Here is a 16540-nt window from a genome sequence, read left to right on the forward strand (position 1 = left end):
ATACAGCACTAAATCAGGTCACTGTCACTGAGAGCTCTGATCTTCTTGGCATGATAAAGCCCAAAGAAATCAAAAGTCATACATGTTTTCAACAGTAACAAGGGATTATAAGCTCTAAGATGGAAATAGAGGGCTGAGAGACAATTCACCCTTATAAAATGGTGCCTGTGCGTGTTGATGTGGGTGTGTGTGTCTGTGAGTGTGTAAATATAAGCCAGGTTTCCAGTTCATCCACAACTACGCCCTGCATTTCTTTGTGTATTTCTCAGGGGTCTTCACTTTCTTTTCATTCTTTCTCTTCATTGTTCCCGTTTCCTCTCGTTTCTTCCCATCCTGGCTGGCCGTCCTCAGGTGAAGCCTTCTCACATCACTCTAAAGCCATTGTGTCTGCTCTCAATACAACCACTGTGGAAAGAGACAGGTCAGATTCAAGTCTGAGGAAGCTATTGTGAGGACAAATATAGAAGTAAAGGCCAAATTTTCTGCTGGGCAGGACTGGCTTGTTTTTTATGTAACAATATTGAGTGAATGCAACTTTTTTCCCCCAACAACCTATTACATTTGTTCTCTTTTGAATGATTTTTCTGCCATATTCATCTTAGATATACTTATATTACCTGAAAAAAGCAGGTTAAACTATAAACTATACTGACAGTAGCAGTACAGTTTTTCCTCAAATGAAAGGACACATTGATTTAAACTCATGCGCACCTCTGTATTTTTTCAGTCCTCCACAAGGTGTCATATTGCATCCTCTCCTTTGTTGTTGTGGGATTGGTTACATGACTGGCTCCTCCCCAGCCAGGACAGCTGATCCTCTACAGCCGGACTCACCTGTGAAAGCTGCTCCAGCAACAACAATCACTCTCACCATCAGCGACGAGAAGAGACCAACTGAACAACTGAGCTCCAGGTAAATACTGTTTTTGTCCCTTCCCTCTGTTTCTGTTCATCAATTTACAGCTCAGAGTAGCTGAATAGGGAACACATTTTCTGGATGATGTAAAGCTCTCAGGGACTTGAAATTTACTAGAACGTCATTGCTGTTCTTCTTAAATAACTCTGTGACGAGGAAAGAGTGATGATGCTTGGTATCCAGCACTTGTATTTCAAACACAGTGTTTCTTTAGTAGAACAGAAACATGATTGGTAATATTTCCTGCTTGAATGTTCAACAAAAACCTGGAAAAGGGAGACAAAAGATGACAAAATATGCTACAGGGTGATCCAAGTGACTTTTTAAGTTTTTCAGGATCTCAAGAAAATCATTTATTGTTACATTTTTGGCAATCGTTTAGTAGAAAGTCATAAAACTCAGAGTTGTTTCAGATCTATCAAATCCAACAGGACAAATCAAATGGCTGATCTTGCTGGATTAATCATGTGACTTTAAGAACCAATAGGTGTGCACTGTCTGTTTTCCTAACCAGTGTTGTCTATTCTGAAGTACTTTCTATTTTTTCCTTTTGGGTGATTTTGAGAACAAAATAAGACAGAAGTGGCCATGACAGCCTGTTCATGTATCAATCTACTAATATTTTTATTTTATTTTCTTGATGGGAAATCATCTCAAAAGGAAACTAGTTATAACCTCGTAAATAGTGACTCCATTCTTTGAACAATGCCTAATGACATACTACCTTAAGATATGACAGGGTGCCTTGACTTTTAGCCCTTTCAGAGTTTTCTGGTGTATGATAGGCATAAAAAACCCTCTAGGTGTGTTTTTGTCTTTCTTATTGATCCTTATTGAATGTATCTAACTATCTGTGTAGTGGACACCATGGCCTCTGCTCTCTCTGTGCGCTCAGTGCGGCAGCCCTCCTTCTCCAACATCTCTGTGAGGGGCAGTGGACGCAGCATCCGCTCCAAACCCTCTGTCTCCAATCTTTCCTCGATCGCCACTCTGTCGCGCTCCCTCTCTCTGGGCAATGGCCTCAACGTGCTGGGCTCCAGCCTCTCCATCAACGGCCTCAGCGTCAGCGAGAAGGAGACCATGCAGGGCCTGAACGACAGGCTGGCCAACTACCTGGACAAGGTGCGGTCACTGGAGAAATCCAATGCTGAGCTGGAGGTGAAGATCAAGCAGCTTATGCTGGACAGAGCTCCAAAAGGGTACGACATTGAGGGGATGATGGCACAGGCCCATGCCATTGGACAGGAGGTCAGTGTCTAGTGCTTTAGACTATACAATTCATTTTAAGACTTCCTGTCTTGAGAAAAAAATATATATATTTGTGCGTGATGTTCTGTCATGAATTCTCTAATTTAAAGTACAGTTTTGGTGGAAGAACTCAGCTTAACAAATTAATATTTAACTAGACACATTAAAACTACACGTAATTTTAACTTGCTGTGCATTGTGTTCTTTCACTTAGGTGAGAAAGAAGACACTGGAGAATGCCCGTATAATGCTGGAGATTGATAATGCCAAGCTGGCGGCTGATGACTTCAGGGTCAAGTGAGTGTCACACTGCAGTCTTTTCCCTGGCTGTGAGTGTTCACATGGGAGCGCCAGACTGCAAAACAGTATGAATAAATGACCTTTCTGTCAGGGGCCGAAATAAATGCCTTATTCCCACGGTGGGTGCTCCAGTACCAAACAATGGCAACATCAGTTAGAGGGGAATATGATAGATGGTGCAGGCCAGAAAGAGAATCGTCCTCTTACGTAGATTCTACAGTTGGTAAGGTGAAGCTAAAGGTGACAGAGTCAGGAAATACCTGCTGCTGCTGTTTTTCACAGTGTGTTGATAGTATGTTTTGTGGTCTAATGTGAGGGAGTAATATGTCAGCTGACAGTGATTCATGGTATTTACAGCAAAGTGAGTGTGGACCTTAATAACTTTGAGCTTTGCAGGAGTTTGCATGCGATTTTTCACATTTGTGCATCCATTCCTGAGTGGCCTCAGTGCCAAATTCACAGAAGAGTTACTAATTAGCTCCAGCTGCCTTTATCAGGTGCCTGTTAATCAAAGTGTCAACACCCCTAACACCAGTATCCACACGAAGGAGTTAACAGGCTGTAAATCTGGTATTTAATGATGTAAAGTTGGATATTTTAATGTAGAAGTTCATGGGAACTGATTTTCTTTAAGAGCTAGTTGCCTCCTGAGGTACTTGAGAAAAAATGAAAATAGCGTGGAAGTGTCACTTCTGCTACTTGTTCAAAAGTCTTTTTCTTTATGCAGAAGCAGGAATATTTTTGATCTATAGGTACAGAAAGATTGTATTAAATAATCTGCAGTATTTTCAGATCTCATGAAAATGAGTATTTTTCAATAATGTACACAAAAGGTACAAACCTGGCCTAAAATTGCACATGTTTACTGATGACCTCCTTTTCTCTTAACATGAACTTGTGAGAATTTACAGGGAATCGTGTTGGGATATTTTCCACATGTACAGACAGCAGGAAGTAGCCACTTTAGACACATTTACACAACTAGAAATGCTCTATGCACCATAGGTAACGTGGTTACTTGGATATAGTGTACAGGAAGAGCTGGCAGGTTAAAAGTAATTTCTGTGATTACTTTCTGCATTTACCCCCGTTTCCTCAGGAAATTTTAGCTTTTCCCAGAACGTTGTAGGTAATGTATGTGTGCATTCTTACTGATTTGCCTGGCTGACGTGCCATAAAATTGTGATACATATTTCTATATATGAAATCTCTTCAACACAACACATGGGTCTTTTGGAAATAAAGTCACAGCTGTTATTCTGTTGATTGCTCATATCCAACCTGACTACATCAGATATTTCTGTTCTCAAGTGCAGAGCTACAGCACAAGTGTGAAAGTTCATTTATTTGATTTAATCTTGTCTTTAATGCTGTTTTTTTTTTTTAATGCAGATGGGAGGCAGAGGCCACCTTGTGCCAGTCAGTGGAGAGGGACTGTCAGGCTCTGAGGAGAGCAAAGTCAGACCACGACCAGATCATCGCCACTCTCCGAGGAGACCTGGACAGCCTGAAGGAGGAGCTCTACTTCCTCAAGAAGAATCACCAGGAGGTGAGACTACTGCCAAAACGAAGGTTACATGAGATTAAACAGTGTTTACATATCCATTATTATAATCTTCTTCACAAGACACAAGTTCATATAAACTAGTTCTCTGCCAGGTCAGTTTGTGTTTTCTCCCACAAGGTTTAAACAGTGTTCGGTGTCTGAAATACGATAATATAAGTACAGGGACACACCCTTCATCTTTGTAACCAGACTGCTTCAAGATAACGAGGTAACTCCAATGTACACAAAGCAGGAGTGTTTAAGCCCAGTCATCGCAACAGTCTGTGTGTGTTTAGGCAGTCAGGTGTGGTGTCCAGGATGTAGACTGAATTTTACACAGAGGGAATTTTTTATTTTGTCTTAAAAATGTATAAAATTTGACTGACTGTAATTATAGTGTTATCATAACTGTACAGCGCAGCTTTTTTATTTTGTTATTTTTCAACACATCTAATTTTTCTTAAATCGAGAATTAAAAAACAAAACAAAATTCATAATTGTTGCAGCCAGTAAGAACTACAAAACCCAAGAGGTGTTGATGCAGCTACCATATAAATGTCTCAGAAATTAATTTGTAGCAAAGGTGAAGTAGATGAAGCCTTCTGACACACAACCTGTGGTTGCACTCTTTTAGGCAGCTACAGTGATCACTCATTTAAACTTTAATTATCTTGTGAGCTTTATGAACAATACAGTAATAACTTTTAATTCACGGTGGGATTCTTTCTTTAAAAAACCTTATTATATTTGGCTAGTCCCCTGAAGATTATCACTTGGCGTTGGCTTTTTCTTGAGGCTTCATATGTTGTGAATAAAAACTTTACAACTACTGTAAAGATTTAAAGGAAGTGAAAAATGGTAGCGTAAAATAGTTATCGGAGAGCTGTGAAGTTTCTGTGATATGAAAGCTGAGCTGATTTTGTGGGATTACTCCTGCACATGTAGCTGATGTTATTATGGATGTCAAGGTAGGAAGGCGAGAATTAAAATTCCAGAACAACTTTATTGCACAGCTCTTAACTAAACAAAGAGCAGCAGGTCAGGTGCTGAAAGTACAACTCATCTGGGGAAAATGCACGAGGAAGGACACAGCCATGAGAGCGAATGTGATAAAGGGCAAGGGATGAATGAGACAACACATATATATGCAGAGGATAACGAGGAACAAGCAACAGGTGTGAGAACAGCTGTAACTAATTACAGGTGACAGGCAAATAGAACTGAATTCACGACAAACCACCGAAATGAAACAGGAAGAAACGGAACACGGAAAGAGAAACTCAGACATGACACAAAGACAGAAAGATAAACAAACACCAAAACAAGACTGACTTCACAAGAAGTCACAGGGAACACAGGGGAGACGTGTAAAGCTAATTTAACAAAGTACATTAGAGTTTTGATCGACTCTAACCTACATCTGCTGTAACAATAGGTTAGCTCATTGAAAACAAACAGCCAATTAGGCAACATGGATGATGTTAAAGCAGGTTTAGCAGCTCTCACGCTGATGGCATGACTTTCACCTTCAGTCTCACGCTGCTGAAACAGTCTCACACCAGTTAAAAGGAAGCCTCAAAGCTCCTCCTTTATTAAAAAAACAAACAAAACAAGCAGACTCAACAGGTTTTTTCCATCTGAACATCAGACTTTTTTCTAAATTTCAGCTCTGGTCCCTGAACATCTCAGTTTACAAGCTTAATCCACCAGAGGCATTCAAATGACTAAATGCAAACAAACAAATGTCAACGACGTTAATGGTTTTCATTTAATATAGCAGCTCTTTTAGCACACAACTTCTTTTTGTTTGCTCAATGTCTGTATCAAAAGGCAGTACTAAGTGTACTAAAACCACTTGAAGTTGAAGTTGGTGGATTAATAGGTGGACATCAAAATATTTCTGTTATAACCATGATTTACATTACAGTGTATCTACAGTAAGATGCTGCTTTTTCTCTCCATTCCTTCTTTAAATGTCTGCAGGAAATGAACTCCCTGAAGGCCCGTTTGGACAATGAGCAGGTGAACGTGGAGGTGGATGCGGCTCAAAGTCCTGATCTTGGGGCCATCTTGGCTGAACTCAGGGTCCAATATGAGGGCATTGTTCGCAAGAACAAGGAGGAGGCCGAGTCTTGGTACCTGAAGAAGGTGTGTAACTGCACAAACCAGCTCTTGTTCTTCTGTCTTTTCCCCACAGTAAATAAATACGTAGGACTGCTTTCTTTCATCTCTGCAATATTGTAAAAATTATAATTTATCCTATCCTAACAAACTAGATGCATTGGTTACAGCTAGTCGGGACTATTGCCATTCCTTTTTATCAGCATGTCCTAAAAACTCCCTGAAAAGCTGTCAGTTGGTCCAAATGAGTAGAGAAAGAGAGAAAGCGAGGGATCATATTTGTCCCTTGTTTGTTCACTGGCTTCCTGTTAAGCTCATCATTTAATTTAAAATCCTCCTTCTTGCATAGAAAGTCTTGAAGGGTCAGTCCACATAACATCTTAAAGACCTTAATGCATTATATTATCCCATCAGAGCGCTTCACTCTCAGACTGCAGGCCTACATCTGCTTCCCAGAGTTTCTCAAAATAGAACTGGAAGCAAAGCCTTCAGCTACCAGAACCACCTCCCTAACTAGGTTCAATGATATACTAATTAGGCTTCAAACTTTCACTTTTGGCTTATAGTTAGCGCTGCATCAGGTTGACCTGAAACATTGCTTAGTTAACCAACTTAGGCAGCTAGAAAGTAATCAAGTACTTCACCTCTTGTTACTCATCGAGCATTTTTATGCTACTACATTAATTTTCTTTTCCCTTCCCTTCTCTGTCATCACCAAACCAGTTTTAGCAGATAACTGCTCCGCCCTGATCTTGGTTCTGGTTTCTTCCTGTTAAAGCACGTTCGTCCTCTTCAAGGTCTCCAAGTCATAAGGGATTGCCTGATTTTGGGGGTTCTCTGCCTAATGTTGTCGGGTCTTTACTTTACAGTATGAAGCACCCTGAGTTGAGTGCTGTGTTGAATTGTTTTGAATGTTATGTTTTTATGTGTTTACAGTTAGAGGCAGTACAGTCGGAGGTCAAAGAAAGCAACGAGGCTTTGCGTTGTGCCCAAAGTGAGCTCAGTGAGAGGCGGCGTTTCCTTCAGGCTCTAGAAGTTGAGCTTGAGAGCGTTCGTAAACAGGTACAGTACAGTTTTTTCATATACATTTGAATGACTACTTATCTTCTTCAGCGGTGAGGTTTCCGTGAGACGGAGACATTAGAAAGCCTGTATGAGGGCACATGAATGACTGGTCCTCACCCCATCCTCACATCCTCCCCCGCACACTTGTCGAGACTAGCTATAGGTAACAGCTGCCTTCTTTTTGTCAGTTAAGAGCTGCTGCTGTATAGATACAATGTACACAGCAGGTTAATAATGCTTCCACAATCAATCAGTGTGACAAGACACAAAAACCTGGTGTTTTGTCTCCACTTCCTGTGAACTCAGTAATAATGTACAGCATACAGACATGTTCACTGGAGGCAAATATAGCTTTCAGATATTTGCTCAGCCTGATCACACAGTAATGAATGCAGACGTATTATAGTGCTGACAGGAAAACTTCTTAATAGGTAAAATTACAAAGCAGCAATTTTTGACTGATTTTCTGACAGTGGTGACACTCTTTATGGTCCGTGTGAACAGTGAGTTAATATGGAGGCTTTACCGTTTTATCCTCCCTGTGTTTACCTTCATCCTCAAAGTTTCTACTGTTGCATGAAGACCATACAGCCCGTTAGAGCAGGAGTATCAGACTATAAATTTACAACTTAATATTTTTTTAGCCATTCCCAAAATTAAGACTGCTATACTACTTTTTGAAATGTGAAAAGCTTTAACAAAGCCAAACCTTTAACACAGCTTTGATCCTTCTTTATGTTTTAATTGATTCATTTTAGTCTCCTAAAGATTTACTTCCTGGTGCTGAGCATCCTTTACAGTAACGGCTTCATTTCGGCTTCTTTTAGCCAGTGCTTCATTTTAGCTATTTGCACTACTGATGAGATTTAGCAGTTAAAGGTTTAAAGAAAGTCAGAAAATCAAGAATAACGTGTCATTTTAAAATTTTCTGACTGTCGGAAATCACTGTGTACACAATCGATGACAATTTAAATGCCATTAAGAGCAACAACAAAAAATGTTCATGCAGTTTTAAATATTTAAACGGCTGTTTTGTTATTTTGTTATTTGTGATTGCTCTGTAATTAATTCCCCAAAAGGCAAGTCTATTCTACTTTCACCCTAAGCCAGCACCCTCATTATTGATGCTTCATCTTTAGCACACAGACATTAGAGCATTAATTATTTCACTTTAATAAAAAAAAAATATTTTAATATCAGAGTGGGCAGTCCCATCTTAAGTAAGCAAAGGACGACATTTTAGACAACTAACTCAAAATTTGATTATTGTTCTCAAAGACATTATGTGTTTTTAACCATGCATGCTCAGACTGTTATCTGTGCTTCTCAGGATGAAGCTGTTAAACGCAGTTCTTGATGACATATAGCGAAGGAGGCGACCTGTCTGAATATTCAAGCCAGCTTTAGTAATTATGTAACACAGAGGAGAATATGTTATCTGTTGTGGCTATTCAGCATCAGTATGCTGTGTTTACAGGTTAGCGTGTTAGAGGGAAATCTCGGAGAATCGGGACACAAGTACTCTGTGGACATGGACCGTCTTCAGGCCATTCTGACACAGCTGGAGGATGAGCTGTCTCAGCTGCGTTTGGACATGCAGCGCAACAAGACTGACTACGAACAGCTACTACGCATCAAGCAGAACCTGGAGATGGAGATCGCCACCTACAGGAGGCTGCTGGAAGGAGAGGACATGTAAGCAAGTAGGAAAACAAATCTAAGCCTAAGGGATGCACAGTCCCAAAATAACAACAGTCACAGGACCAGTTCCTTTTCAAATGCATATTTTTTTACTTGAATATTATCAAAAAAACAAATGACTCTTGTAGTTATTCATACTTTCTACAAGAAGGAGGCATTTGTACATTTATTAGTCTTTGAATTAAAGGACTTGTTCTCCATTTTGGGACATATGTGCATTTTTTTAGTAGAAATAAGATTATCTTGTCTGTTCAGTAAATTTAACCACAGTTTGTTTTAGATTAGCATAGATTAGAAAGAGGGGTTGCATTTACACGGAAAAATCAGCCTACCAGGAATCTCAAGTTTATTAACACCTTATATTTTATTTGGTTATTTACTTTTGCACATACGTTTGTATAGACTAAACTTTGGACAGAGTTAAAATTAAGCTACCCAGAAGCAACTGTAGCATCATATTCAGTTCACTATGATTGTTCATATCAGGGTTATTATAGCTTTGTGCTTTCTAGTTAGTATTTTTATTTCATATTTGAGTTTTTGTTTTTAAACTAGTTTCTTTTTAGTTAGTTTTCAGAGTTGATTTACTTATTTTCAGTTTAGTTTTCAGAATTTGAAAATGTTTAGTTTTTGTTTAGTTGTTATTAGTTTCATTGTTTTGTTTTAGTCTTTTTAATTACTGTATGGAGGACATGTCTCTGAGACCACATTTAGAAAAATCAGTGCAGGTAATATAATAAAAACACATAACTTTTTAAAAGCAACTGACCGATGGTCAGACTCTCAATAAAAATGTGCATCAATGCCTCATCAAGCAAGGTGTAATAACATTTTTACTACACTAAGCATAATGTTTCAGTTAGTTAAAACATTTTTAATCATTAACTAAAATGTTTTTACTTTTAGTTTGTACTTTAGTTTTAATAAACAAGCTTAATGACCTTAAATGGTATGAATATTAGTGACAAGGTGTAATAAATGATACCCATAACTACAGTGAAAAAAAGAATAGATATAAAATACAATAAATAATTAGACAAAAGAAAACATGAGAACAAAGTGTTTTTTTCCCACAATGCAGAACTGTATTTGCTTGAACCTGCTTTCTGCTTTGCCTTCACTGATTATAATTTTGTCCTACAGGGTGAAAGAAACTCCCCCTCCACCTCTTAAAAGTAAGTTCAGATTATTAAATTTAACAAATCTGTTGCAAATCTGAGCGTGTCATCTGTAAGTTTAGGTTGGATAATGCTAGTCTGGGAGAAGCACTTGAAATCCAACAAGTTTTCCGAGCCAGAGTTGACATGCTTTAAAACTGCTGAATTTAAACCAGAGATATAAAGGCTGTCGATGGTTTGTGTTAAATTCTTTCATAACAGAAGTTATTTGCTAGTAGAGCAAAAGAAACCGTTATAAATACAATATTGTGGGTATCATACTACAGGCAGATGGCACCAATAAGTTACTAGAAGTACCTTAATCTTACAGTTATGGTTTTTATAATTATAGTTTTTGCATTCAGAAGTGTGCTAAGGTCTGCTTGGGTCAGGAGGATGTCACTTGTCACTGTACGTGTACGTGACAAATAAAATTTGAATTTGAATTTGAATTTGAATTGAGAGTGACATAAATTCAAGGCTCGATGCAGATGTCCGTGTTTCTGAAAATGTTTTGTGACTCACTGCGGCACACTGTCACACTACAATCCACCAATCGCAATGCATTTTAAGGCCAACTTAACTGGATATTATCGCTTGCAGAGGTGGGACGTCTTGTCACTATTATTACTTTTTTTTTTTAATTCAGTCTGCTTGGAGTCCCTCTGAGCAACACACTCTTATTTGGTAAAATTTTAGTAAAGCTTTGCTTGGACAAATAATTAGAGTTCGGAGCTTCGTTTTCACCTCATTGGTGATGAAATGTACATCACTCAAATGCAACCAATGTAAAAAAGGAAGACTTACTCACCAGCAGTTTCTGCAGCTCTCGTGCGTGTGCTTATCCTCAAGCAGGCATGATCGAGGCCACAGAATCTATTTTTACACACTTGAATACAGGTGTGCCTCGAAACTTTGATGCGCTCTGGGCAAAAAAAGTTTGAAAACCATTGTTGAATGGTATCCAGTGTCATACCAGAGGCCAGAATTCATCACTACTGCAAAAGGGTCCCGTGTTTCAGTACAGGCTTCTATAGGAAGTCAGTATAAAAAGAACTTGAGTGCTGTTGTCCTTTATGTCTGTTACAGTCTGCTCTTGTAAAGCTGGGTAATTTTAGTCATCTTAAATTCTTCCAGTAGGCCAACAATGCAGGAAAATCTGATCCTTTCCTTTGCTATTCAAACTCTTTTGTGAACATGTGTTCACTTGATACTCACACGGGATCATAAAAAAATCAAAATAGCACATGACTCACTCGGGGAAAGTAGGAATCCCTTTTCTCGGGGTCAGTGTGGCTTCGTAGCCTCAATATAAACTTCTTATCTGAGTATAGCACTGTTGTTACACTGTTAATGACACTTTCTGTGGCTTTAGATTAGCAGCATTAGTGTGACTAACCATTGTTCGCTCCTGTGTTACAGAAGACCCCGATGTAAGGACTAGGAAGATTGTGAAAGTCGTCACTCAAACAATGATCAATGGCAAAGTAGTCGATGAGTCCAGCGAGGTGGAGGAGATCGAGGAACGCAAAAAATGAACCAAAGCGCATCAGTACGGAAGCAATGTTTCATAAAGCATTAGCTGACTGTGGATCAAATTATTGTTTTCTTTATTTACTTTATTTAATCACAGCTAATATTAGCCCTGTGAGGTTTAAATAATGGCTCCAGCTGTGACCATACACCTGTATTTTGGAGATATATAAAAAGATCTTCTTTCCTATATAATAGTCTTACATAAATAGTTTATACACATCACTTAAAATTACTTTTTTGTTCCCATGATTGCAAAGAATATGAAAAAAGAAGCAAAAATGGCATATTCTTCTACCGTAGGGTTAGGGTTGTGGTGATCAGCAGTGATGAATAAGACATCACAAGATTATCACACGTTATTGTCAGTGTATTGGAACAAGGCTGACCAGATTCTTCTTCTTCAATACTAAAATAAGTCTGACTAAAGATTTATAATTGCTTCCACACTTCTGAGGGTTACAGTCAGTTTAGAAAATGATGCACTGTGATGGTCTTTGTTGTGCTTTTCAGTCTTTAAATCAAATCCATGAAGTTTAATTTTCTTAAAATGTCTTTGAAAAGGTCAACCCATTTTTAATGCAACTTCTCGTCACTATTTTCTAAAATAAAATGGAATTACTAATATATCCTAGTTCTGCAGCATGAAAGATTTTCACATATTTTTAGAAATTATTAATTAAGACCCAGTTATGCAAATAATATACATAAAATGTTCTTTTTCCAGTATCATCACAGGTGGCAAAAGTATTCTTTATGTAAATAGAAGTACAGAAACCTGTGTTTAAAAAGTACTCCGGTAAAAGTACAGGCTCTGAGATGTACTAAAAGTACTTTTAGAGGATATTTCTACCAGCGATTTTTGTGCAAAGCTAACTGAAGCTTGTAGTAATAATAATCATCATCATCATCATAAAATTATGTTAGTATGTGAGACTACAAACAAAATTCCAATCTGTATTCCAATTCTAATGAATGTAGTCAGCTTGAATCTGTTATGTAGGACACATCATCATCTGCCTAAAATCAAATTTGCTACACTGGATGTAACCCAATTTGACCATGAACACAACAGTCCAACACTGGTCCAACACACTGCCTCACTGTAAATCCATCAGCGTAACACTGAAAAATCTGAATTAGTTAGTTTACCTCAGTGTGTTTCGCAGGATGTTTAAAAAAATATGAAAGTGTATAATTTATCAGAACACATCATAAACAGACCCACTGTTTGATTAAAAAATGACAGTATAAAACATGATAGTAACAGTTTACAATTTTCAAATATCACTGAGCAGTCCTTGCCTTTAAATATAACCCCTCTTCTTCCTCTTCTGTCCTGTCTTTCTTACGTCGTTCTCCATCTCTGGGCAGCTTTAGCTAGCACACACACTGCCCGCAAACAGTTTGTGTTGATATTTGTTGAGCTGTTAGAAAAGTTTCTTTTGAAATTATCTGCCACAGCATGTTATTCCCGTTATGCTGTCATAGATGACTTTGCTCAAATTGCATTAAAATGAAACATCCAGGAAAAACATGATCATGTATTTTTGCGGTTTCCAATATTTTAAAGGTTTAATATATGTGACAAGTGAAAATGAAAGTATTTCCTAAACTTTAAATCCTTTCTTTTGATCATCACTGGAGGCTAAATGTGTTTAAATATTTGTCTTAACTGTGCCAATAATGTCATTCATAAAGTGACTGTACCAACTCTGTTATTGCGTGATAGTTTCACTGTGAAAAACTACTGAAAGTATTGTTATGTACTTTTAATATCCAAATAAACATTTTAACCAAAGCGGCTTTACAGTGCCAATAAAACTCAGTGATTAAAATGTGTTTTGTGTTCTGGGTTTGTTTCAAACAGAAACCTTGACTCATACTCAGAGAACAAAAACGAAATGTGATTCTGCACCTACAGAGCAAAAACTACCAAACCTGAATCCAGCAGTGTCGGGTAACAACCTTTGTGTGTGTGTTTCTGTGAGTTTGTGTTCACATTAAAGTGAAAATTTACAAAAAAGATGGCAGAGCAAGCTCCTGCAGTGTTTAATGTGGTCTGCTGTGGTGGTGTATGAAAAAGTCAGATGTCAATGCAGAAACAAAGAGCCTACAGTCAAAGTGCAACAGGTGGAACAGGTAAGAATCGTATCAGAGTTTGTTTTGGGCTTTTTTGCTGTATGTGCGACTCGAGTAAAAGATACGTGGGTGTCTACCCAGAGGATTCGTCTTTGTTTTTGTGTGGTTTTTTTTACTGGGAAATGTTCCTCTTTTTGTTTCCTTGTGAAAACAAAGTGCTCCGTGTGCAGTCAGGATGTCATTTGGGGATTTCAGCCACTTTGAGTTTTTGTTGTCTGGTCGCTGAAGGATTTTATCTTTCTTAGAGGTGTTTGTGTGTTGAGGGAGGAGGCTTCATTTAAATACTGAATACATTTCAAAAATGTGTGTTCTTGTGATGACTCTACATAATATGGGAACACTGAGGACCAGGCAGTTGGGACACAAAGTAATGAATAGTCAGGATTGCTGGCAGGTGTGCAGCAGGGGTGTTTCCAGACTTGTTATAAAAGGCTGGTGTGGGGGACATTGAGGAAACTGTTAAAACCAAATAAAATCAGTTCAGTGAGTTGTATTTGCACACACCACCTGCTGCCATAAACGTGCATTAAGATTAACATGGCACCTAAACCGAAGCACAACATTTAATGGAGACCTATCAAAGCTAAAATGCAGCCTGGTTAGAACAGTAAATGTGATTAACTTATTCTGATGTTAGAGGCGATCGTGGCTCAAGAGTTGGGAGTTCGCCCTGTAATCGGAAGGTTGCCGGTTCGAGCCCCGGCTTGGACAGTTTCAGTCGTTGTGTCCTTCATCTGTTGCCTACTGGTGGTGGTCAGAGGGCCCAGTTGCGCCAGTGTCCGGCAGCCTTGCCTCTGTCAGGGTGGCTGTGGCTACAATGTAGCTTGCTGTCACCAGTGTGAGTGGGTGGATGACTGGTTGTGTAAAGCACTTTGGGGTCCTTAGGGACTAGTAAAGGCTTTACTAGTCAGGCCGCTTAACTTACTGAGTGTTAATAATGTCTTACTGTTTGCAAAGTAAAGGAGGGGAGGAGGAGTAGGCTGTGGACCAAACCATGAGGCAGAGCCCACTTTAAAAAAATGAATTTGTTTGAACAGTTTGAATAATTAACCAATAGTATTCAGCTCATTCAGTGTTATTGTATACATTCACAACCATTCACTGAGGAGAACAATCATTTTTTTTGATGGGGAACCTTTTGATCTCACCCATAATTTCCACTTGCCTCCACTCACATGTCAACACATTTTTGCCTGGAGGCTGCTCCCTTCTGTACCTGGTTTGTTCAGTGTAACCATTTCTGTTTTCATTTTGTATTTTTGCAGTCTAGCTGAGCATTTCTTGGACATAAAAACTCAAATTCAAACTGCTTAAATAGCTCTGTTATGACCAAGAACTCTGGGGACTGAGTTGGCTTCCCACAGGGGCAGTGTCTGTCTTCTTGTCTTGTAAATAGTGAGTTATTTAACCCACATTGACTGTTGTGGCTCAGTGTGTGGTGTGGGTTTTGTGTGGGTAGAGGTGATGTGTTAAATGGGATTCAGTCCAGAACATTGAAGCAGCCCCCTTAAAGCTCCCCAGACTGAAAAATAACTTTTAATTAAAACCTGCTGTGACACCTCTGCTCTATGTTCTACATATGGACTGTCCTCAGTTTTCCTTTATTTTTAATGACATGTTTTGGATGGACCAGTGTTCTTTTGTTAAACTGTAGAGATTTCTTCTGTTCTTTAGATGATTATTCACAGCTGCTCTATGACAGAGGGGGTTCTAGGATTCCAGTCAAAGAAAATAAACCACCAGCTCTCCTATAAAAACCACTGGATGTGATTGTTGCAGTGTGTTTTGCATCCTCATCTAATTCCTCTCCTGTCAAGCTTCTGGAGAGCAGGAGTCATCTTTTAATTCAGTGTTGGGAGCATTCTTATTCACCCAGGCATCGCCCATAAAACCCTCACAGCCTTGACAGTCCTGTGGTCTTGTAGAGGCACAACACTGAACTTCACCTGATCTAAATACATTCTCTGTTTTCTTCTCTCCACACTGTCAGGGCATGACAGATAATCTTTACCAAGTCATAAGCAATTTAACTTGTTTTCAATGTAAGGCTGTGTAAATAGTTAGTTAAACTGACTGTCATTGATAATATGGCTGCCATTTTACTTACTAACCCAGTGATAGAGTAAGCAGGTTAATATTACTCAACTAACTGAACAAATCCTTAATTACAATATAATTAGAGGATTTAGTGAATATGAATAGGTTATGTATTTCAAAGTATGGATAAACCATAAAAGATTGTATAATAAGTACAAATAAGTTTGTTGTATAATGCAAAAGTAGTTCTAAGTAAATGAATAAAACTAAATAGTTACATAAATGTGGCAATATTTTTATAAGTTTAAATACATATAATAACAATTAGCTGTCTGGAATAAATATCTATGTAAGTAAATATAGTTATAAAGTTATAAGTATTTAATAAAAGAGGTAAAGAGTCATAATATGTTGTATATATTGCTGAAAAAGCTGAAGATAATGGACAAACGTTAAAACATATAACTATATACTATGATATACTATGAATAAAGTAACTGAGACCAAACTGAGCTAAACACTGACAGTGTGACTGGATGAAAAACATCCTCTACATGAAAATAAAACATCAGAATAAAAGTTGTGTTTATGATGAATCAGTCTGTATAAAGTCTGTAGTCTGTATGTTTTAAATCATGGAAGAACATTCAGTTCATTCTGTGAATACCTGAGGCAGTAATCCAGAAATCGAGACAAACTCCAGCTCACATTTAGTGCAGTTTCATGTCAGTGTGGATTTTCTGTATGTTATCACTCCTGTGAGAAAGCACACAT

At 38.3% G+C, this 16540-nt stretch overlaps 1 protein-coding gene across 1 annotated transcript; it reads left to right on the top strand.

Moving 5' to 3' along the window:
* The first annotated feature begins 761 nt into the window (after positions 1-761).
* On the top strand, positions 762-14263 carry krt1-c5 (keratin, type 1, gene c5). The gene is made up of 9 exons (XM_040050937.1): positions 762-913; positions 1776-2164; positions 2379-2461; positions 3857-4013; positions 5994-6158; positions 7068-7193; positions 8674-8891; positions 10041-10072; positions 11477-14263. Exons 2-9 carry the CDS (start codon positions 1784-1786, stop codon positions 11590-11592), a joined length of 1278 nt encoding a protein of 425 aa, XP_039906871.1. The 5' UTR covers positions 762-913; positions 1776-1783; the 3' UTR covers positions 11593-14263.
* The last annotated feature ends 2277 nt before the right edge of the window (positions 14264-16540 follow it).

Source organism: Simochromis diagramma, unplaced genomic scaffold, assembly GCF_900408965.1.
Source record: "Simochromis diagramma unplaced genomic scaffold, fSimDia1.1 OVJJ01000131.1, whole genome shotgun sequence".
Classification (NCBI taxonomy): Eukaryota; Metazoa; Chordata; class Actinopteri; order Cichliformes; family Cichlidae; genus Simochromis; species Simochromis diagramma.